The sequence below is a fragment of the Typopeltis vanoorti genome, chromosome 13 (assembly GCF_054136105.1).
Source record: "Typopeltis vanoorti isolate ZY-2024b chromosome 13, IOZ_Tvanoo_1.0, whole genome shotgun sequence".
Classification (NCBI taxonomy): domain Eukaryota; kingdom Metazoa; phylum Arthropoda; class Arachnida; order Uropygi; family Thelyphonidae; genus Typopeltis; species Typopeltis vanoorti.
Window position 1 is genome coordinate 54892903 of NC_143561.1, and position 24706 is coordinate 54917608.

Below are 24706 nucleotides of genomic sequence, written 5' to 3' on the forward strand. Positions count from 1 at the left end.
AGGCTGTCAAAGATGCACCTGCTCTTTGACAGCATACGTTTTCATACATACTAGTAGATTTATTACGTAACTGCGAATTTACGTAAGTCGTATGTTACGTAACTCGGGGTGTAACTGTACTTATTTCTAACACAACTCTCAGATCAAGAACTTAAAACTGGTTTAAACACTGTCTCGTATACTTCTAGTTTGGTGTTTTGGCTAATTTCTCTCTTATTCCATATTATATTCAACTGGCTTCCCACCATATTAGCTGTGCCTAAATAGCTGAAATATTTTACTTGTTCTATAGCATCTCCATTTAGAATGCTGCTGAAGTTTTCTATGCTCTTGCCTATTTTCATAGTTTTGGCCTTTGTATTGCTGATTTTCATGCCAAATTTGTTACAGCTGCTATTCAGTTTAGTTAGTGAATTGTGGAGACTTGCACTAGATGTGTTTAAGAGTACATCATCTGCATAAAGCAAAGAGCTAAGTTTGACTCCAATTCTAATATCAAACTTGGTGCCACCTTCTTTTATAATGTGATCCATATAGATGATAAGAGTGGAGATAATGTGCACCCTTGTCTTACTCCATTTTACATCAAACCATCTTCCTGTATCTCCTCCAATTCCAACTGTTGACTTGCAATTTAAATATAGAATGTGCATTGCTCTCTAAATATCCTATTTATTGCATATAAAAGTAGTGATTTCAAATAAATTTTTCTTGGCATTTTATGTGCTTTTTCCTGATATGTAAAACTTGAATATGAATCCTTATTATATTTCCATGATTTCTCAACCATTTGTCTTAAAGTGAAAATCTGATCCTGACAATCCCTGTTTGGCCTGAACCCAGCATGTTCTTCCCCAAGTTCCTCTTCTACAATTTTCTTAGCCTCTTCAAGTGTGTCTGTATAAATCTTATCCAAAATACTCAGTATGAAAATTCCCCCATAATTCTCACATTCAGTTTTGTTTCTCCTTTTCATAGATAAGTCATATGAGAGCTCTACACTGGTTCTCCTGGAATTTGACCTTCTGACTTCTGAATTATGCAGAATATTCACTGTGAAAACTTTTATACTTCAAAATTTGAGCATTACTGGTTGAAATGTGCATATCATCTACTGCAGCTTTCTGCAGTAGATGATATGCACATTTCAGATTTCTAATAGCCTTTCCTTCTCTAATACTGAAAATACTGATGATTGTATTCCTCTTGAACATTCTCTACTACTGTTCTGTCACATTTATTATCTCTAATTCCTTTTGCTGTTTTTTTTTCCTCCAGATGAAAACAAGAATATGATGTATTGAAATATAGTAAACTGCTCAATCCTTAAAGAACTTGTTACAGTTTTATTTTTAACTAATGCATATTTGTAATTCACAATTAAGGTATAATACAAAGATACTGTTATGTGTGATAGATTACGCATTGTGAGAATGGATATTTTGCTGCTTATATCTTTGTTTGTTAGCTGAAATAATTTTTTTCTTAAAAATGTTGAAGTTGCAAAAATGAACTTTATTGTCAATGCTTTTTATGCATGATAGTATTTAAAAATAATAAAAACACTATTTAAATTAACGGGATATTAAATCCCACATTGTTTTAAAACCGAACATAGTATTACTATATTCGGCATGAAACTCTCTGATTCCAATCTTTGAGTTTCTTATTCAGTTTTAAAACAATGCGGGATTTAATATCCCCTTAATTTAAATAATGTTTATATTGCCGAAATGAAGCCTATTGGCTCTTTATATTTAAGTAATAAAAAACACTGATTATATACATACTGTTCTCATGGAAAGGCTTAGACGTTGGTTATGCATTTTTTTCTAAATAATTTAAGGAAATTACAACGTCAACTAGGATATACATTAAAATAAATTTTAATATATTTCAATATTTCGGCAATGTCACGTTGCCATTTTCAAGAAACTTAAGAACAAGACACGTGCACGCAGGCATAACAAAACGGTAAGTGAGGAAGAAGCAGGAAGCTATTATTTCTCCTAAAGTCCTGATGGTGCTCCCTAGCAGGCAATGTTGGTATTCTTAGGCAATTGGGCTGAAGGTCTTCTGATGTAGGTTTCCCAAATTTGAGGCAGTCTCATGCAGCCAAATTTGTTGAGGTTTGGATTGTTTCTTAGGGCTGAAGCTGATTCCATGAAAAGCCTTTCATATTTGTATTTACTACGGTGTATTATTGTGGCTTTTTTTCCACCGTATTCTATGGCAGGTATCCAGCGCATGGTCAGCAAAACCAGAGTGGCTGTATTGCTGAAACTGGATGTAGTCCTTGTGTTCTGAAATTCTGATATTTGCTGTCCTGCCTGTTTGGCCAAAGTAGGACAGCTTACAGCTGCAAGGAACCAGGTAGGTCTGGGGGGGGGGGATTTAGTAGAGCAGATATGGGATGCCAATTTTTTATATGGTCTGTAACAAGAAGTTAAGTCATGTTTTTTTTAGGATTTTTGTAATTTTTTCCGAGGTGCCTCGGACATAGAGTATGGTGATGGATTTAGAGTAATCCTTGTTGTGAGGGGGGGGGGGGGTTGTGGTTTACTGGTTTCAGTATTTTTTGGTTTTTTTTGTGGGGGGGGGGGGGTTGTGTTCTGACCATTGACTGAGAAAGTGTTGAGAATGTGGTTATATGTTCTGTAATTAAGGCTAAAGGAGGTCCAACATGCTATTAAATAAGTTTTTAATTTAGTGGCTAACCAGGTAATTCTTAACTGTGTGAAATTCAAGCACCCTTTCTCTTTGCAAAAGGCTCTTCATATTTATAACCATGCCAGCCAAGCCTTGCTCAGGGAACAAATCGCCACGACTCGGCGTTTCCTGAATGATGCTAACTTAGCTATCCAGGCACTCGAAGATGACCTTTCAAGCACCTTGAGCAACGAAATTTGGTCTATTTTATACGACATTCTTTCTCCACTGCAGCGGAGAAAGAATTTAAAAAAGTACGAGATCGACAGATCAAAAAATTTGAAAATTTAAAAAATAACTATCTCGAAACCACAACTTCCTACCGAAACGGTAGTCAACCTTTCGTCATTTAGTGTGAAACCTAAAGCACTCGACGCCCTTGCATGTGGCCACAACTTCGCCATTGTCCCCGGAAGAATACCTGCTGAAGATATTATGATACAAATTGAACGCGGGATACGACACCTTCCAAACCATGTTGCCAACGACATTCGACTGGATGTGGCTTGTGTTCTGACCAAAGCTAAACCACCAAAAGCCAACATGCCCAGTAAGGAAATTAAATCTCTACTAGAATTAAAGAAAAACAAGAAAATAATAATCAGCAAAGCTGATAAAGGGAATATTGCTTAACCAAAAGGATTACACAGGTAAGCTGAAAGCTCTATTATTGTTAGATCGGGCTACTTACCTCCCTATTGAATACAATCCCACCAACTCACAAATTAGAAAACTCCACAGGCTCCTTAAGGTCACTTCTTGGCCTGTGGAAATCACTAACAAATTAAAACCATTTAACTCCATACCCCCCCCCCCCCCCGCCCATATTTATGGACTCCCAAAAATACATAAGGAAAATGTGCCATTACGTCCCATAGTGGATGGCATTGATTCCCCCCACATACAAACTAGCTAAACATTTGGCCAAAGCTCTCTCATACTATACTGGCAACACACCTTCACACATAAAAAACTCGGCCCACTTCAAAGCCAGCATAGAAACCTTACACTCAAACACACTGACATAATGGTCAGTTTTGATGTCTCCACCTGATATCACAGCCCTATTTCAGTTCACAATGAACTCAGGCTATTTTGTTTGGCAAGGAAAATTCTACAAACAAATGAAGGGGACAGCCATGGGTTCTCCACTCTCCCCACCCTTGGCCAACTTTTATATGGAGACTTTTGAAGAGAAAGCCTTAAACTCTGCCCCACAAAAACCAACCATTTGGCTTCGCTATGTTGATGATGTGTTTGCTATTTGGCCACATGGCTTCGATGCACTCCTCTTCTTCCTAACACCCTTAAACAACCAACACCCCAGAATCAAATTCACCCGGAAGAAGAAAAAAACAACTGCCTTCCTTCCTTTCTTAGACACACTAGTCACCCACCAGCCTGATGGAACCTTGGTTTTCTCAGTCTATAGAAAACCCACCCATACAGGCAGATACATTCACCAACAATCCCACCACCCCTTCTCGCAACAATATGGAGTCATTAAGACACTACACAACAACTTATCTGTTCAAATGACAATGCCCTAACCACAGAACTAAACCAATTTCTCAACACTTTCTCAGCCAATGGCTACCCCCCCCCAAAAAAAATCCAAAAATTATTGAAACCAGTAACCCCCCCTCACAACAAGGATTACTCTAAATTCATCACCATACCCTATATCCGAAGCACCTCGGAAAAAATTACAAAAATCCTAAAAAAACATGACTTAACTTCTTGTTACAGACCATATAAAAAATTGGCATCCCTTATCCACTCTACTAAAGACCCAACCCCCCCCCCCCCCAAGACCTACCTGGTGTATACCAGGTCCCTTACAGCTGTAAGCTGTCCTACTTTGGCCAAACAGGCAGGACAGCAAATATCAGAATTTCAGAACACAAGGACTCATCCGGTTTCACCAATACAGTCACTCTGGTTTTGCTGACCATGCGCTTGATACCTGCCATAGAATACAGTGGAAAAAAAGCCACGATAATACACCGTAGTAAATACAAATATGAAAAGCTTTTCATGGAATCAGCTTCAGCCCTAAGAAACAATCCAAACCTCAACAAATTTGGTTGCATGAGACTGCCTCAAATTTGGGAAACCTATATCAGAAGACCTTCAGCCCAATTGCCCAAGAATACCAACATTGCTTGCTAGGGGGCACCATCAAGACTTTAGGAGAAATAATAGCTTCCTGCTTCTTCCTCACTTACTGTTTTGTTGTTCCTGCGTGCATGTGTCTTGTTCTTAAGTTTCTTGAAAATGGCAATGTGACATTGCCAAAATATTGAAGTATATTCAAATTTATTTGAATGTATATCCTAGTTGACATTGTAATTTCCTTAAATTATTTAGTAAAAAATATACATACTGTATCTTTTGTATTTTTCATTATGCTTATATTTTCCATATGGTTATAGTAATACAGCAAGAAATACATCAGTATAAAGAAAACAGGGGAAATATGGATTTTAGATTCAATATTTGAAGTTAATTATTCTTTGCGAGAGCTGACTATATTCTTTAATATAGTCTGCTCTCACTGTACTAAACATAGTCCGAACCCAGCACAGCACTATGCTACATTATTCACTGTAGCACATTTTCCACTGTAACAAACTATTCTTGTTGTCACCTACAGATTTGTTATGGTGTAAGTTGATGGTACCAAGTAGGTTCAATAAATTTGGACCAATAAAAGTTAAAATAGCTTAAAAATATAAGGTTAAAGATATAATTTTATGATCTCGTGGCAATAGATGAATTTTTTTTTTTTTTCTAATATGTGCATGTTTCATTATGGAATGAAAATTCTTTGGTTAATAAGTAATATAACGTGTACATTGACTGTGATATACTAAACATTTTGTTGGATAAGTTCAGGAAAAAAACAAACTGCCATTTCATTTCTGTTTTTAAATTAAATTAGTATATTAGTATATTGTATCAATATACATAATAACCACAGCAATATAATTATTGGGATACTTATAACAAAATGAATTATAGGTATTTACAATGTGTCATATTGCATCCTTCCTGTAATTGATAAACAGTTTAGTGCAAAATGCCATTTTTATATTCTTTTGAATTTTGCACTTAATTGCTTGTCAAATATACTGGATATGCATTATAATACATGTTACATAATAACTCTCACATATTAAAGCAAAAATGGGATTTAATTTTTCCGGCTGGATTTAGAAGGAACATGAGTACAGTTTACTATATCATTGGAGAAAAATATGTAGAACATAATGTGCCATAATTTTATTGACCTACAGAAAGCCTTTGATTCTATTTGACATGATGCCCTTTTGAAACTCTTCAACATTACAGAATAGATAACAAAATAATACAAGTAGCTAAATCTCTGTATTCATCTTCTGAAAATGGTTGAAATCAAGGGGAATTATAGCACTTCCAGTGGCGTATGGAGTGAGACAAGGGTGCAAATTATCATCAATGTAATTTAATTGCTTCCTCAAATATGTTGTAAATGAAGTCCTGGAGAACTGTGATATTGGAGTGATGGTAGAGGAATAAACCATCTAAAGCTTGCTGATTATATTGATCTAGCAGAAAAAAATCAGATCTTCAGGAAATCACCACAAAATTAGTTTATAGTTAATGTTTATAATTTATATAAATATTATATAGTTTAGTTTATGGTTAAAAAATATGGTTTAACTATAAGTACCCCAAAATCAAAAACGATAGCAAATATCTGTGCTTTTGACCAAGAAGGAAGTGCTGTTGTAGAAACAGAAAAAATCCTACTTAAGGATACACCCATGGAAGTTGATCAGTTTAAATAACTATTCAATATCTTTAATAAAGATGGCAGATCAAGACAGAATATTAGAACAAAAATTGCAAAATCAACAACAGCACTCCAAAAACTAAAACCACTATGGACAGATAACAAACTTATAATTACAAACAGTTTGTGCCTTATTGACATACTAGTTAATTCAGTCCTTATGTATGAAAGTGAAACTTGGATCCTCCTAAAAGAATATGAAAAGAGGTTGCTGGAATTTGAAATGAGGTGCTATTGACTACTCCTAAGATTCAAAGGAACTTATGTGGCTTGGTCATATCAGCAGATCAAATGTTCTACCAATGCAAGGACTTATTCCAGGAACACAAAAAAGAGGCAGACCTAGAATAAATTGGATAGACAATATAAAAAAATTGGACAAGTGCTTCACTTACAGAGTTGAAAGCAGTGTCAGTCAAGGACTGAGTGGAAGATTTCTGGTAGGGTAGATGTTAGGAATATTTCCTAATATCTACTCTACCTTTGTGGATGTTCATTTAGTTATTATTAAACTAGTTTGCAACTCAGTTGCTTTGGTTGTTACATTTTTCAACATTTAACTATATGCTGAAAAATAGAACAGCAAAAGTGAAAACCATATGTTCAGTATTTAGTTTGATGTAGTGGGTACACTACAGAAATGTGGATTGGATATTGAGTCTTGGATTCCTTTAACTAATACCATGACTAATGACTGAGTCACTTAATGGTTGAAACTAGATAACAAACATGTCTTACAGGAAATGCAAAGAATTAAACTAAAGCTTCTTGAGCTGATTTGCATCCTTTTCTTGGTACTCTCCATTACTAATTATCATTGTAATACTTGACTGTTGACCTCTATGTTGGCTGTGAAATATAGTTTATTTTTTATGTGAATCCCTTCAGAAAATTATAAACCTACAGCACATTGGTAAGCTAATATTTACACAATCCAAAAATCTTGCTATAGATTACAAACATGGAACATTATCAAATCGCTTCAGACCTCCACTAAGCAGGATACTAGTCTTCCACCATGCAATGAAATGCATCTGCCACCTAATGACATTCATGCCTGCAGTGCAATTCAGATCAAAAATCTGTTGATCTGAAATGTGGAAATGCATTCACTCTGCCAAAGACTGCTGGCAGAGTATAGAGTACATGATATTGTCAATCCATCCAGTTAAATACATTCTCTCTTTCTTTCTCCCCCATTATTTTTTGTGAAGAAAGGAAGGCAGATAAAAATCAACTACTGGAAGGATATTTACCAGAAAATGGCAACGTCTGTGTACAAAATACCTTTTCCTTATCACAAGTTATTGTATCATTTCTTCTGTTACCTCTGCAGCAGACAAATTATTAAAAATCTTTTTTCTCTTTGTCATGGTGCAGAAATGCGAAAAAGAAAAATGCAAGTAACATTTAAAATTAATCAGAAATCTGAAATATAAATGTTACTGGAAAGAAAATAAAGCTATGTGGAAACAAGAACCAGGTCTTGTAGGGGAAAAATAAAGGTGGAAAAATTACCAGAGAAGGAATCAAAGATAATAGTAAAACTGAAGATATGAATATTAATATTCTGGATATAGATATGTTTTTTGTTTTGTTTTTTTATGATGACTCCACACATGAAAGGTCACAGGACCTATACAGTAGGTAAATGTAGGTTAAGTGCTTAAGGAGAAAGAAATAACCTATTGATATGTTTCTTAAGAAGTTGAAGGTTGTACTCAGTGGGGAAAACAGTATTGGAGACAGGGTGTGGGGGATATTGTTCCAAAGAATTGAGGTGGATGAAATGAAGAAAGATAAGTTTGTTCAGTATGTTTGAAGTTGAAAACAGTGTATGGGTGTTGGCCAGTGGTTGCTCTAGTTCTTACATGGTTAGAAGAAAGTGAAAGAATGGTAGCAGTCAATTCAGAGGAGCAATACCCATGAGAGTACCTATAGAAAAAAAGCACAGTGCAAAAACAAAGCACCTATGGAGAAAGTGACTGAAGGAAGTTATGAGAGAAGGGATCACCTATTAAGCAATTGCCCTCTTCATGAAGAATAAATCATGAATTCTTTGGGACACCTAAAACCTTCCTTAGGGAAGCTTTGGGTGCACAAACCCAAATGGGGAAAATAATATTCCAAGGTTGGAATTATATCAAAATATTGTTAAATGTGAAGTACAATAAAATAGTAGAAAATATTTGGGGTATGATAGCATAATTCATTAAGTATAATTCAATACTGAAGATAATTCAGAGGAGCAATGCCCATGAAATACCTATAGAAAAAAACACAGTGCAAAAACAGAGCACATATCATATTAAAATGCAATATGGAAGATAAAGAGATTACTGGAAGCGTGAAAGAAAACTTAAATTTCAAAAAGAGTAGGAATAGGTGACATTCATCTGAAACACTTGGATGAATGAATAGATGAATATATATAAATCATCAGGAGGTTTGCAAATAAATGCAAACCTTCTGCTAATATTCAATAGAATTTTTATGTAGTTTTAATATGAGGTGGTATGGTTATTTAAAAGAACCTCTGTAGCTCAGTGAGTTTTGATGATGACCTTTAGTTAGAAAGAGATGGATGTGAATCCTGTCTAGTACTCAGAGAACCTTTATCAGGATTTTTCAGTTGAAGATGAGTTAGCTGGTCTCATACAGAGGTGGTGGGTGTTTTCATCCTACAACCAGTCAAATCAGGCAGTAGAACACGGTGTGTACATACAAGAATATATTTAGCCATAAGACTAACCGTCTTTCCTAAAAGTATGGTTATGAAAACTAATCTGGGTCTTGATGATCTATAAGTATCTGACTATTATTATACTTATTTAAATAGAATGGGACATGAAAGATTAGCAAAACATTTATTTGAAGAAAAATAGTGAGAGATGAAAAGCCCAGACGAGTACATAGTACAGGTGAATTAATGTATAGCATTTAAAATAAAGAAGAATAAAAACTGCTTAAATTAGACACAGAAAATAATAGAATAATTAGTATATAAGTGCAGGTAACCCTAGTATAACATGGATGTTAGGTTCCATAGAAATGCCACATTATATAAATCGCATTATGCGAGATTCAGATCACATAGAAAAAGTAGAGTTATGTTCTGAAATCATTTTTTTTTTTAATTATATAAACAACAATGACATCCACCAAAAAATTATTTTTATTTAATTCATAAGTTAAGAAAACATATAAACTATGAAACAAATATAATATAAAATTAGAAAAATTACAGATTGTACATAAACTTCATTGCGCATAATTTCATGAATGTTTTGGACAAAATAAAATAAGGTGCATATTTTAATTGTCATCACTGTGTTCAAAAATAACATTTCATAGGTGTTCTTTAATTATGTGAGTGACTGGAGATCGTCATCACTTGAAAATCTCTTGGAGATCATTTGTATAATTCTCATTGCATACTTCGGCTGGTTTAGTTATCAAGAAGTCAGTAATAAGACCTTGCTTACGACTATGCTGCAATTTTTTATTAAGTTCATAATATGGAGCTAAACAAATATCCAATTGTTTCGTGAATTTTCCAGAGCACTCCAATGAGGGATTGTTATCCGTAAAATAACTTCCTAACTTTCTTGCCAACTCCAATCCTTCTGCTAATTTCTTTAAACTGAATTATTTAATGGATTCATCACAATCAGAATCTTCAGCAGAACTTTCTCCACCATTTGATTCGACGTCATCTATTAATTGTGCCAGTTCCTCCTCATTTAAATCTGTTTCCCAATCAATTAATTTACTAATTTCATTTTCAACCATATCGCAAAAGCCCTCTCCACCAAAAATGTGTGCAACGTTTATTATACGACTTAGCTTGGCCTCCACTGGAGGTATGAAAATTTTGTTCCAGAATGACTTCAGGCCATGTTTTTTCTAGAACGCATTCAGTGTAGAGGGTTGTAATTCCTTAATGAACAAAGAAATACTTTTCACACAAATCAATATTAAAAACATTTCTCACTCTTGAGGCAGTGTCATGTTTGGATTAAATTTCATTTTTTTCAAAATTAATTGGAATGTTCGATGAATATAATACGACTTAAATGTTGATATTATTCTTGGTCGAGTGGTTGAAGTTTAAGTGAAGTAGTATTAGGCAGCAGAAAAGTTATTTTAATATTTGGATGGCTTAAATTTTTTGGGTGGCCTGATGCATTATCTAAAATTAGTAGAATGTTGAAGACCAATTTTCAAACATGCTAGCTATAACCCATGCCTTTTTATTAACTTGCCAATAAATAGTTAGGGTGGCTTTTGAACCTTTTCATGGCACGAGGATTTGAGGACCAGTTAATAAACATTGGTTTTGTCACGTAATCACCTGATGCATTACTACAAAACAGTAGAGTAATTCTATCTTTGGAAACTGAATCCAGGAGCTAATCTTTCATTTTTCGAAATATAGGTGCGTTTTGGCATTTTTTTACAATATAACCTGGATTCATCCACATTGAACACCTGATCAACACTATAATCACCTTCTTCAATGATTTTAAAAGTTCTCCTGGGTATTTCTGGGCAGCCTCTACGTCTGATGATGCTGATTCTCCCTGAATTTTAAGATTATGCAAAGAAAACTGCTTTTTAAAGTTTTCGAACCAACCCTTACTGGCACAAAATCCCTGCTGAGTGCTTTCTTCTGAAGAATCTTGATCAAGTTCTTTTAAATGTTTATAAACTTTGAGAGCTTTTTGTTTAATGAGATTTCCATCCAAAGGAATTTTCTTTGAGTGCAATCTTCTATCCAAATCATTAGAGATTTCTGTTTTTTCCATTAGAATATCGCATACACAAGCAACGTGCTTTGCACTCACTGTTGATCCAACAATAACACTTTCACGGATTTTATGTTCATTTTGTTTGATTGTTCGAACAATCAACAAACAATCAATCGATTATTTGTTGATTCATTTAAATTCAAAGTCCTTGCAACAACTTTTGCTTTTTCTCCATTTTTCCAACTGATCCAAGATTTTAATTTTTTCTTCGAGAGAAATGAATTTTCTTTTCAGTGTTGGTTTTTCCCTTTCGTTGTAGTTTTAGTGACCATTACTATAAAAATAAATTTTTTACATAAAAAAAAGCATTACATATTAATTATGTATGTAGCTCACCAGAAAATAAAGTGCTCAGCTTGATATTAGTACACTTACGATTTTTAATGTGCTTTTCTGGCAAAAAACAAAGACAATTTTCAACAATTGATGTACATGCTAATATAAATTTGCCATTATAAGTACATGCACGATATGGCAGACACAAATTTAACGAAGATAAAATTTTATTTTTAAGTCGCACAGGGAAAAATATCTGAAAAGATAAAGGATTACTACAGTTTGTAGACCATGTTATATAGAAACCACGTATAAGTACCGCATTATATGAGGATTACCTCATATAACAACAGGCATGAAATGCCATTATCATGGCATTTCATGCCCATTGAAAGTACATTTCAGAAAATAATGACGAAATTAATTTAATATTATATTTAGTCTCCTTAGGCATCTCAATATACTATGGCATGAAAATTAGTGAAATGTTTATTGCTGGATCATTTGTCACATCATTAATGATACCCTATAATTATACCAGAGCAGGTGAATGCAAGCCATTGGATTACCTCTTGGATTTGTTCCTAGTTCCATTTCTTCCAAGCTCTTGGTTACTTTTGCAGGTCATGGAATTATATAGCATTTGTTTCTCCCCCTCCCAGAAAGTTTCCTTCCCAATACCCTTTGCCAATGCTATTCTTCAAACATCGCAAAAACGCGCAACTGCAGGTTATCGAAACACTGCAATATCAAGGTTTATATTACGAGTATAATAGTTCTGTTGTATTTTAGTTCACCATCCTGCTGTGAGGCTTTTTTTTTTTTTTATTTAAATCTCATCCACAAAAGGTTATAAATCTATAGTACATTCATACCATGGGTAGGATAAGGATTTGTTACCCATTTTTATATATTTTTTGTATTTTTATTTTTTACATAATCTGGAAACCCTGCTTTAGAGTTCAAACATGTTCAGACCACTTTAGGATTCCAATAAGCAGGGTAGTGATTTCACATCATAAGATGAAATACATCTCTCACCTAAAGAGTCTCAAACATCTATACTGACATTGAGATTTTAATCCGCAACCTGTTAGTTGGAGAGGGAATATACTAATCACTTGGCCAACCCATTTTTGCATGTCTGTAAACAGTCAGTTTCTAAAATTCTCTGACTTTTTTGTTGAGTTTAGTAGTCCAGTATTAATTTATATTTATTTTTAACTTTTTTATTTCCAACAAAATTAACTTTTTAATTAATTAAGTTTTGCAGAAATATAAGTTAACAAACATTTCAGTATGTAATCTTTTTGTTAATTAGTAGTCGTGTTAATTTATATTTCTGCAAAATTAGTTTTTGCAGATATATGAATTAATTGTCAAATATGAAAGTGGATGATCTAAGCCTTTCCTTTTTTTTTTTTTTTTTTTTTTTTTCATTTCAGATTTGCGTCGTAGAACTAGAGGAGGACTTTTGCCTTTACCAGCACCTCAAGCAAAGCTTACTCTTACCTCTGCAGGTCATGGGATTACATCACATTCCATTCCTTTCTCCCCTGGAAAGTTTTCTTCCCAATCTCCCTTATCCAATACCATTCTTCAAAGAAATGGGCAACAGTGGGGTGGGTAGTGGAGTGTAGTGAGATAATGTAAAGTTTTGTTTACAGATTTTGCTTAAACTTTAATAGCTATATACAATTTATTTTCTAAACAGGGTGTGTGTGTATGACCAATGTTTTTTTAATTTGTTTTATTGTTTATATCCAGTTTTTTCTTCATGTCATATATATTATTAGTAATTTTTATAATCTACAGCAATCCCTTGATTAATGCGTAATTTTTTTCTATAGGTACACTATAGAAAAAAATTTTTATTATTTTTATTTTATTAAAAATTATTTGGTTAGTGTACCTATAGAAAAAATTTTTTCTATAGGTACACTAACCAAAATTTGATTAGTGTACCTATATACATCTTAAAAATAAATGTTATCGATTTAAATTTTTTTTTATCTATACATAATAAAGAAAATTAACAAGGTGAGTCCAGAGCAACGATCTCGAAATCAAAATATTATAATCATTGAATTAGAGAGATGTCTTTCTTCATGGATCGAAGATTGTAACCAAAAACGGATCCACTGACCTTATTAAATCAAAAGCAGTAAGTATCTTTGCATCCTTGAAAGAAAGGGCTATCAATGATGGAAAAGGATAGTTCCATGCTAGTGCTGGGTGGTTTGAACATTTCATAAAGAGAAATAGTCTACATAATGTTCTAATCACAGGCGAGGATGCAAGTGCAGATAAGGAAGTGGGTGCTAATTATCCAGAGATTTTGAAGAAAATTGTGGATGAAGGGAGCTATTTTGACCAATAAATATTTAATGTCAATGAAACCGGCTTTTTGGAAGTGAATGCCTTCCAAGACTTCTTTGGCCAAATCAGAAACATCTCAGCCTGGTTATAAAGTCGAATGAAATTACTGCGAGCAATATGCGAGACGTTTGAAAGCACATTGTGCAAATAATTTTAGAAGCTTTTCAAATGAATCTAAGTCAATTAAATCTCATTCTGAGAAATTGAGTAATTCCGACCTGCTAAATTTAGATGTGCAGCGGGAAGATCCCAAAGAATATGAAGAAAATTGAATCACTGACAAACCCAAAGAGATTTCACAGAAACACATTGAAATATTTTTCGTGCAACTGAAGTTCTTAAGCAGCAATACTTAGAGGCTAACCTTGATAAAGAGAGAAGCAGTAAAATTTGCAGAAGAGGCAATAGGGCCATACTGTCAGTTGTATGAAAAAAAGAAACAGAATGCCCACCAAACTACATTAGCTGAATTCTTTCTTAAGAAGCAGAATAATAAATTTATATTCTGAATATGTTTTATTGTCTTTCAGCTTCATTGTTTTCCTTTAACTAGGCCCTGAGACATACCCTAATTCATTTATAAAAAAAATTAAGGGTCAAAAAAAAGAAATTTGAGGAACCAATTATACTTTTTCCCATAGGTTATTATATTTGATTAGCGCATTTTCGATTAATGTGCCTGTTTTAAAGAACTCATTAGGTGCATTAATGAGTTCTTTAAAGAACTCATTAGGTGCATTAATCAAGGAATTGCTGTAGTATTTTTAATAGTAAATGTTACTCATGTTACAAGGTTTGTAAGATGGGGGGAAAAAAATTTTGATTTGGATTGGGATTTGTTAGCCAAAAAGATTATTAATATATAAGAAGAAAAGGGAAGACAAAGAAACAGTTTTAAACATGACTTCAGTAGTAGAAAAGCTCAAATATAACATGTTGCATATGGTGACAAAATATATCATGCTACATGCATTAAATACCTAGGAAGAAGTATGCCATCCAGTTTTCCAACCAATAAGCTTTAGATTCGTATTCCACTGTAGTTTTGGGTAGAGCAATAGTTAATAATGAAGATGATGTTAAAATTTTGTAGGGTGATTTGGATAGACTGGCAGCCTGAGCAAAGGAGAATCAATGTCAGTTTAATGCGGCAAAGTGTTAGGTTATACATTTTGGGATGAAAACATTACCAGCTGTACACCACACTGGCGAAACTGTACTCCAGGAAATTGATGAAACCAGAGATTTGGGAGTGCTAGTGGATGGGGAGTTAAAGTTTATGGGGTCACATAGCGAAAGTGGCTTAAACAGCTCATCAGATTACTTGGTTACTTACTGAAGAATACTTTGATGAGCAGTGACAAGCAGGTTATTATTCTTCTTTATCGAGCCTTGATAAGATCTCCATCTTGACTATTGCACACAGATCTGGTCACCTAGATTTCTTGGTGATCAGAAGGTAGAGAAGATCCAGAAATGAATGACCAAGATGGCAGCAGGTCTATGGAATGAACCTTACAAGAACAGGTTAAAGAGATGTGGGTTACAGAAATTGGTTGATAGGCAGAAAAGGGGGTGATATGATTGAGACATGCAAATCTGAAGGGTTTTACAAAATTAACTTAGGAAATTTTTTAGAGCATGTCTGGTGGCGGGAGAACTAGGGAAAAAGCTTGGAAACTGAATAAGAGTGTAGTTAGCAAGGGTGTTAGAACTAGGTTCTTTGCTTAGAGAGCAGTAAATGAGTGGAATAGGTTTGCCAGTCTGTTGTAAGTGCTGTGACTGTCAATGTGAGTTTAAAGCAAATTATGATAGTTGCTTTACATGATGTTTATGTCCTCTTTCGATGTGTCTAAGGACTCCTTGAAGTAGTCCATAATAACAGTATTGAATGCTATTGCTACTCTATCCTTTCCTGGATCATTATCACCTGAATATAACATCCTATGTTTATTAAGAGTTCGCCTGTTTTTGCCTTCTTTGTTTCAGTAATGCCAATTATGTCAATGTGATACTTTTCCACTTCTTTAGCAAGTTTAATTTCCTTTCCAGTGATGCTCCTTCTTCTTCTGAAGAAACAAACATTGAGTTTGTTTCTCTTTTTCTAGATAAAAATCGGGGATGGGGCTGGGACAAGAGGTTATCCGTAGAAGTTGGGTACAAGTGTGGTTAGCAGGGGCAGGAGGACTAGATCTTGGAGATCAGTAAATAACTGGGATGGGTTGCATGAGTCAGTTGTGAGTGCTTTGACTGTTAATAGTTTCAAGGAGAGGTAAGATAGATATTATGGTGATAGTTTTGGTCTCCCAGAATGAGTCTAGTGCCCATGCAATAATAATAAAATAATAAATAGATGTTGAGTTTCAGTTTATCCAATAGCTGACTTTTTGCTGTTTGTCCTGGTTCCCTGGTGAAAAGAGGTGGGGAGTGTTGTTTAATCAGGCAACTCCCCCAGTAGCATGAAATCTCATCATGTTGCACATGTATTCATGGTTGACTAATTCCCAAATTGCCAGCTCATTCATTTGTTCAAGTACCCACTCAGTACCAACAAACAAGGCATGCCATGTGAAGGTGAGGATTGGACGTTAGGTCAGAAGCCCTAGTTGGTTTTCCGTATTCCTTAAAAGTGATGTGGTCTTCTCCAGTTATTTGGCTTTGACCCTAAAGTGAGCAGCCAAGAGTTATAACCCAAAAAATAGATAAAATACTATATACCCCAATCCCCCACCCTCACCCCAATACACACAACCACAGCAAAGTTGTTACCATCTCTTATATTATTGTTGTGACACCTTCAGGGGAGCTCGAGGACACATTAAGTGTTTAATAAACAAAAGTTCCAAACTACATTCAAACTGGCAATCCTCATCCATTCACCTAAGGATGCACTCCATCCTTTATCAATCACATCCAGAAGATGAAGTGCCCTGTACTTATGAACTCACTTACTGTGAATATCAGGAAGATCTGTTGACATTCACCTCAGAGAATATAAATACATTCGCCACCATCATTATGGCAAATCAGGACTGGAAACCATGTTCTGGCCACCTCTTCACACAGGATTAGATGAAAGAGAACCAAAGTGCTACACAGAAATTTGAAGTTTGTATTCGAAACTTCAAATACAAGTCGAAGAGAAAATCAGCAGCAGCTCTGAAACATCCTCCAGACCTCAATAAGTATAGCTGTATTACTTTACCAAAAAACTAGGAAACAATCATCTTAAGATCATAATGTAGAAATATCTCATTTTACAAAGGGGTTAGGTTCCCAGCCTAACCCCTTTGTAAAATGGGGTTAGGCTGGGAACCTGAAGTGAATTCATAAAGTGGATTGTTCGTAAATTGAAGTAAAATTGTAAGGTATTTAAATGAGATAATGGCTTCCACAAATGACTCTTTTCTACCAGCTTCTTCATTTATTTCATTAAACAAGGACTTTGCCCTACCCATGATTACTATTTGAGGAATGTTGTTTTGATTCATGTTATTATTCCACAGCACTAATAATTTTCCCATTTTTTCCTGCACTTCACTCCTTGAATATGATGTTCTTGCCACTTTTGCATTAACAATTCCTGCATGTGAATGCTTAATCTTATCTGCATCAGTTATTATTGTAGAAGGCATTAACTTTAATGCTTTACACACATCAGAATGACACTCACCTGATGTGATACAGTGAATCACTTCCATTTTTTCTTCAATGATAAGTCATTTTCTGCTTTTTTTTTTTTTTTTTAGCTGAGGAAGACATCAGATTGGCTCAGCGTTAAGATGACATTTTTAATTTATCCTTTAAATCCTAATATTAGTAAAACTCACTTTTTTAGCATTTCTTACAACATGGTTCATGGGGACCAGAATGTAAACAGTTTGGTAAACTCTGCTCTCAGTGCCATAGAATATGTTTTGTAAATATATAAATATATATATATCCCATCCAATCCCACAGATGAATACATCCATGGGATTGGATGGTATACCGGCACAGGTCTTGCGTGAAGCGGCTAAAGCATTATCAGTGCCCTTGACCATGTTGTTTAATCTGAGTCTCGGGTCTGGTTTAGTCCCGAAGGTGTGGAAAGGGGAAAATAGTTCCACTGCATAAAGGAGGATCCAAGACTACGGTTGCAAATTACCAACCGATCAGCATATCAGGAGTTGTTGTCAAGGTCTTGGAGAAAGTAGTCAAGGGAAAAATACAGGAATGGATTGATGAAAATGAGATACTGTATAGGGGACAGCATGACTTTGTGAAGGGTAGATCATGCTCAAGTTTTATAACAAGGTGACAGCTGAACTGGATAAGGGTAATGGGTTTACAGTGATACTGCCGGACCTGGCAAAGGCGTTTGACAGAATACCACATGAAATTCTAATCCATAAACTACAACATATGGGAATGGATATAGGGTTGGTGAAATGGATAGGTGGGTGGTTGATGGAGAGATATCAAAGAGTAGTTTATTCAGGAGTAGCGTCCAAAAGACAGCCTGTGACTAGTGGTGTGCTGCAGGATTCTGTTCTTGGACCACTGCTGTTTAATTTGTTCATTAACGATATAGGGAAGGATCTAAGAGGAACAGTTCATTTGTTCGCTGATGATGCAAAGTTGAGTAGGGCGATAGTGAATGTCCTGCAAGATTTTTGACATCTTGCAGGATGACTTGGATAGATTGGAGTTCTGGGCTAAGGAGAATGGATGTCAATTTAATGTGACAAAATGTAAGGTTATGCATTTTGGGATGAAAAGATTAGCAGCTGTATACCACATTGGCGGAACTGTACTCCAGGAGATTGATGAGGCCAGGGACTTGGGAGTGTTGGTGGATAGGAAGATGAAGTTTAGGGGGGCACATTGCAAAAATAGCTAAATCAGCTCACTTAGTTGTTGAAAAATACCTTGATGAGCAGAGACAAGCGAGTTATTGTACCTCTGTACCGAGCCTTGATAAGACCTCATCTCGACTACTGTGCCCAGATTTGGTCACCTAGGTTCCTTCTTGATGGGGGGGGGGAGGATCCAGAGGCAAGTGACTAAAATGATAGCAGGTCTATGGAATGAACCATATGAGAACAGGTTGAAGATTTGTGGGTTGCAGAAATTAGTTGATAGGTAGAAAAGGGGAGATATGATTGAGACATTCAAATTGCTAAGGGGTTTCTATAGGATTAATTCAGAGGATATTTTTGAGATAAGAACTGGTGGTGGGAGAACTAGGGGACACTTATGGAAGCTGAGCAAGAGTGTGGTTAGCAGGGGTGTTAGAGCTGGGCTCTTTACTTTTAGAGTGGTAAATGAGTGGAATAAGCTGCCAGAGTCTGTTGTGGGTGCTATGACGGTGAGTGAGTTCAAGGCAAGGTATGATAGATACTGTGAGAATGTCGTATAGCTGTGTGGACATAATGTTTAGGGCCTCTCTCAATGAGTCCAAGGACTCCCTGGAGTCGCCTGTAATAATAATAATATATTGCAAATGCTGCATTTATGTTTTTGTCTTTTATTTTGTTTTTGATTTTGAAATGTTCATTAATTTGAATCTTTGTAAATAGAGGAACATAAAATGGGGACTCCTGTGCTTGTAAACTTCTTTGTTTAATAACAGATGGCACGAAATCAGGATTTTATTTATAGTATTTATTACAGTTTTTACTTTTCCCACTAATAACTGACTGTTAATGATTGCATAATGTGACAAACTATTTGTGCTCTGGTGCTGGATAATAACCAGCACCAGAGCACAAACTTTTAACCCTCAAAACATTGAGGGTTAAAAGACTATGAACAACATAGACAGTCTTTATACATAATTAGCATTAAAACGTTGTAGTTGTATTTGAAGCTGTTCTTTCATTTGTTGCATTGTTGGGAGAGTGCGTGCTTGCTGCATCACGTGAACGCCAGTACATGATTACAGCTGAATGACTATCCGGGAGGTTGTAGCTTAAGTTGTTATTTAGATGAATAGGATTGAAGATGATTTCTCTCGATTCCACAATTTTTCTCTCTATTTCGTCACTGCAACGGAAGATGTTTGTAGATTTTTCCCAGCAGACTTTGTGACTTTGGTTATCATCATTAGGATTAGCCGAGAAGAGGATATGACTTGATAATGCACTTGCTCGCTGTCTCTTGTAAGTAATGTCTCTCATGTGTTCTTCCATACGCATGAAAAAAATGTTAGCCTTGCTTACACATTGCATCAGCTCCGGTTACTTCAAATTTCAAGATAATATATACAAACAAAATCATGGACTGGCTATGGGTAATCCTTTATCTCCTGTTCTTGCAAATATTTACTTAGAAGATTTTGAAACCAAGGCTATCTCTTCCTTTATTTTAACACCTAAAGTTTGGAAACGTTATGTGGATGATGTCTTCATTGTTGGGAGCCATGGACATGAATCCCTTATGGTTTTCCTCGAACATCTCAATAGCCGACATCAAAGTATTAAGTTTACTGCTGAGCTTGAAACGGATAATTCCTTGCCTTTTCTTGTCAAACTGACTCGCTCTTCTGCTGGTAAACTAAAAATATCGATATATAGAAAACCCACACATACCAACAGATATCTGCACAGTCAATCCCATCATTTCCCTCCTCATAAGCTTGGAATAATTTCCACCTTGGGACATAGAGCCCATTCTCTTCTTGATGATCCAAATGAACTGCTTACAGAAATAAACCATCTGAAAACTTCTTTCGAAGTTAATGGATATTCCAAGAAAATCATTAACAAATTCCTTCTTAATCCTCTCAGACATCACTCAGAAGAAACAAATAGATTCAAAAGCAATATATCTATTCCTTACATAAGTACTGTTTCACATAAATTAGCAAAAGTTCTAAAAAAATACAATATCAGAACCTTGTTCACTCCACTTCCAAAGATCCGTTCCTTAATTAGCCACCCAAAACCTTGTCATCATCAACTCAAATACCCTGGCGTATATAAAATATTATGTGACTGCGATATTCCTTATTTCGGGCAGACAGACAAATCTGTCGAAATGCGTATGGAAGAACACATGAGAGACATTACTTACAAGAGACAGCGAGCAAGTGCATTATCAAGTCATATCCTCTTCTCGGCTAATCCTAATGATGATAACCAAAGTCACAAAGTGCTGGGAAAAATCTACAAACATCTTCCGTTGCAGTGACGAAATAGAGAGAAAAATTGTGGAATCGAGAGAAATCATCTTCAATCCTATTCATCTAAATAACAACTTAAGCTACAACCTCCCGGATAGTCATTCAGCTGTAATCATGTACTGGTGTTCACGTGATGCAGCAAGCACGCACTCTCCCAACAATGCAACAAATGAAAGAACAGCTTCAAATACAACTACAACGTTTTAATGCTAATTATGTATAAAGACTGTCTATGTTGTTCATAGTCTTTTAACCCTCAATGTTTAGTGTTTTTTCTTTTATAATGTCACCTGAAGAAGGCTGTTACAGGCCGAAACTAGTAGTGTGTTTATATTAAAACCTTTTTAATTAAATCTCGGTTCTAGTCATTCAATTTTGTTCATAAATATATATATATGTATATGTAGAAAGTATTTTTACCTTGGGTATAATTATGTTAAAGATACCAAGTAATTTTAAACCTGGTTTTACTCCATTTTTCCCAAGTAAGCAAACAGACAAAAATGTCAAGTTTGCGCCTGCAAGTGATGCAAGTCTAGCTGATCCTACAGGTAGTGCAAGACCAGGGCAACTCGTAGTAGAGGTGGAACAAGCTCCAATCACTAATCTTAATATTTACCCTTAATGCCAAAACACATCTCCAATAAGGGGATGTATGATGTTTTGTATTAAAGGCAAGGGGCCACTACCCAGACCGGTTTCGACCTTTATTGAGGTCGAATGGAGTTCATGTCTCTCATCATCGGCCTTTGGAGAATAAAGCATGCTGAGGGTCAGCAAACAGTATGAGAGGAGAATAATGAAAGATAGAGTAGGATAGTAGGAGGTAAAAGAGGCCTCAGTCAACCTGTTTAGCCTTATATGGCTAATTGGTCTGTGACACATATTCTCAATTTATCTGTTAAAAAAAAAAGGAAAATTTAACCATAAAAATTTTGACTAATAGTTCACTTATAAATTTATCCTTAATAATTTCATCAGTTATCTATGAAGGAGATCCATTGACCTGTTTTGAAAACAATAATTTCAGTTAGAACTTTTTTTTTTTTTTTAATTACATAAAAATCAAAGGACTTAAGGTCCGGTCAGTTGAACTGGAAGGGAACAAAATAAGGAACTTGCAGACCTGGTACCAATGGGACTTAGAATGGGGTAGAAGACTGGCCCGGGAGATGCCGCTGACAAGGAGCAGCACCGCCTCGCAGTAAGCCTTCGCAGCCCGGGTTCTCAGATCTACCCCCCTTATTTGGAGTAAAGGAAACCGTGCCAGCGAAAGCTTTGTGGCGAGGAAGAACAGAGTGGTTGTTACTTTTCCTAGGGAGAGTTAGGTGGAGTTTTGGAGATACTAAAGAAATATACAGGGCTTGATGCGTCCCTGTATAAGAAAGCATATTTTCGGTGGTTTGCAGTATTTGTTCACAAATTTAAAGTCGCCTAGTAGATGTCTCTCTTGCGCAAGAAATTTAGGAAGGTAAAAAAAGAAACCTTTCCTTATTCCTGCGTACATTAAATTTGCATCCCGTACCTGGGATTTTTTCCGTACCTTCCAGATGTGATACTTTAAGACGTTAATTAAAAAAATGGCGAATTTTTGGGTCTTGTTGACTGGTGGCGGGAATTGCAGGTGTATGACCTCTTCTAGTGATAGCATCGGGATTCCCAGTGCTGTGCTCAGTCTTTGCCAGACGCGTTGGGCTGGTGGGCAAAAATAAAAGAAATGCTCCACCGTTTCCACGCCCCGGCAGACATCACAAAAGGGATCGCACGGACTGGGTACGTACCTAGATTTAACCTGTTTCACCGGGAGCCGCCCATAAGCTATTCGCCAGGCCAGATCCCGATGAAAAGGCTGTCCCCAGCTATTCTTGATGTTTTTAAAGAGAATTTCATTGTTTGTCCCAAGGTTTGGTGTATCACGCCTGGAGAGTTGGAAGAAATCCCAGTATACTGCTTTCGGTTTGTGTGTGAGGATTTCTGTTCCTTTGTCTCTAAGTACTGTGAGTGATTTTACTAGTGTGCGGTACCACTTGGGCACAACCCTTGCATGGGGTCCAGCATAGTCCGTGGTTCCAAAGAGGGGGAGGAAAAGTCCTATAAAATATCTAATTAGGAGGCCTGAAATATGGTTTGAGTTTAAGGCCTTCCGTACAGTTTTGAATGTATTTGCATAAAGCAAGCTTTTGAGATCAGGCAGAGCGTACCCCCCTTCTTCATGTTTTAGTTGCAAGTAGTGTTTTTTAACCTCATGTTTTTTTTCATTCCAGAAGAAATCTATGAGTTTTTTGGATAATTGGTTTTCTTGTAGCAGTGTGATGCCTGTGATATTGATTGTGTGCATCAGCATTGGGGTAATGATTGTTTTTATCACTGTGGCTCTGCCATAAAAGGAGAAAAAGGTCGGTTTGAATAGACTTATCTTTTCCATACTTATTTCCTGTAATTTTTTAACTGGTAAAGCTAGCGACTCAGAAAAGGGAACTCCTAGTATTGTTAGCGGCTGCGTATGTAGCGCTGAACCGTAGGGAAGTCCGGTGTTATGGAAATTTCCAAAATTTTTGATTTTGGTTTTTTGTGCATTAACTCAGAGACCACTGACTATGCTGAAGTTTTGCAGTATGTCAAGATAGATGCAGATAGACTCAGAGTCTCTGAGTGTGGCCACTACATCATCTGCATATGCTACTATTTTGCACTGTTTAGAAACTTAGGGCAGTGGAATACCATTAATTGCAGGGGTGTTCTCTATTCTTTTGATGAGGGGTTCTAATGCTAGGGAAAAGAGAAGGGGGCTTAGTGGACAGCCTTGCCTAACCCCTCTCTTTATACGGATTGGTTCTGTCAGAAACCCATTAATAGACAGTTGTGTCGAGGCCCCCGCGTACATATGTTTAATTGTACGCCGAAGTCTCGAGCCTATGCCTACTTTTTTTAGGGTGTCCTGTAAGTACGTGTGGCTGACGCTGTCGAACGCTTTTTCCAGGTCGGTTGAGAGAAGTGCCAGGGGGTATTTTTTTTCCTTGGCCAGTCTGATTAGGTCTCTTAGCAGGAAGAGATTAAATTCCATAGATCTACCTGGGATTCCATAGACCTGTGAACTTGTTATTATGTTTTCTATACCGCCCTTAATGCGTGTACAGATAATTTTTGCGAAATGTTTATAGTCTAGGTTAGTTAAGGAGATGGGACGCCAGTTATTTGACAAGGTCCGATCTCTGTCTTTTTTGGGGATAAAGATTGTATAGCTCTTAGCGAATTCCTCGGGGATGTTTCCCGAAGTGAGGAATTCGTTAAAGATCTTTACTAGTGCTGGCAGTACAAGGTCCCAGATAGATCTGTGGAATTCTATCCCCAGTCCGTCTGGCCCTGGGGTCTTTTTTGGCTTCATCGTTTTGCACGTGGCTTTTATTTCAGCTGCAGTTATCAGCCTGTCATGCAGGGCGCTAAGATGCTCGGGAATGTAGAAAGTATTTTTACCTTGGGTATAATTATGTTAAAGATATGTTATGATAAAGAGTGGCCCCTTGCCTT

General features: G+C 36.0%; 1 protein-coding gene across 2 annotated transcripts in view; it reads left to right on the forward strand.

Annotated features, from left to right (window-relative positions):
* LOC150100164 (endoplasmic reticulum junction formation protein lunapark-A-like) overlaps positions 1-24706 on the forward strand; it is a 242674-nt gene that overhangs the window by 151946 nt on the left and 66022 nt on the right. For both annotated transcript variants that reach the window (XM_090402475.1, XM_090402476.1), the window contains one exon: positions 13080-13256. In XM_090402475.1, coding sequence (XP_090258601.1) covers positions 13080-13256 — 177 coding nt within the window. The remainder of the gene's footprint in view (positions 1-13079; positions 13257-24706) is intronic.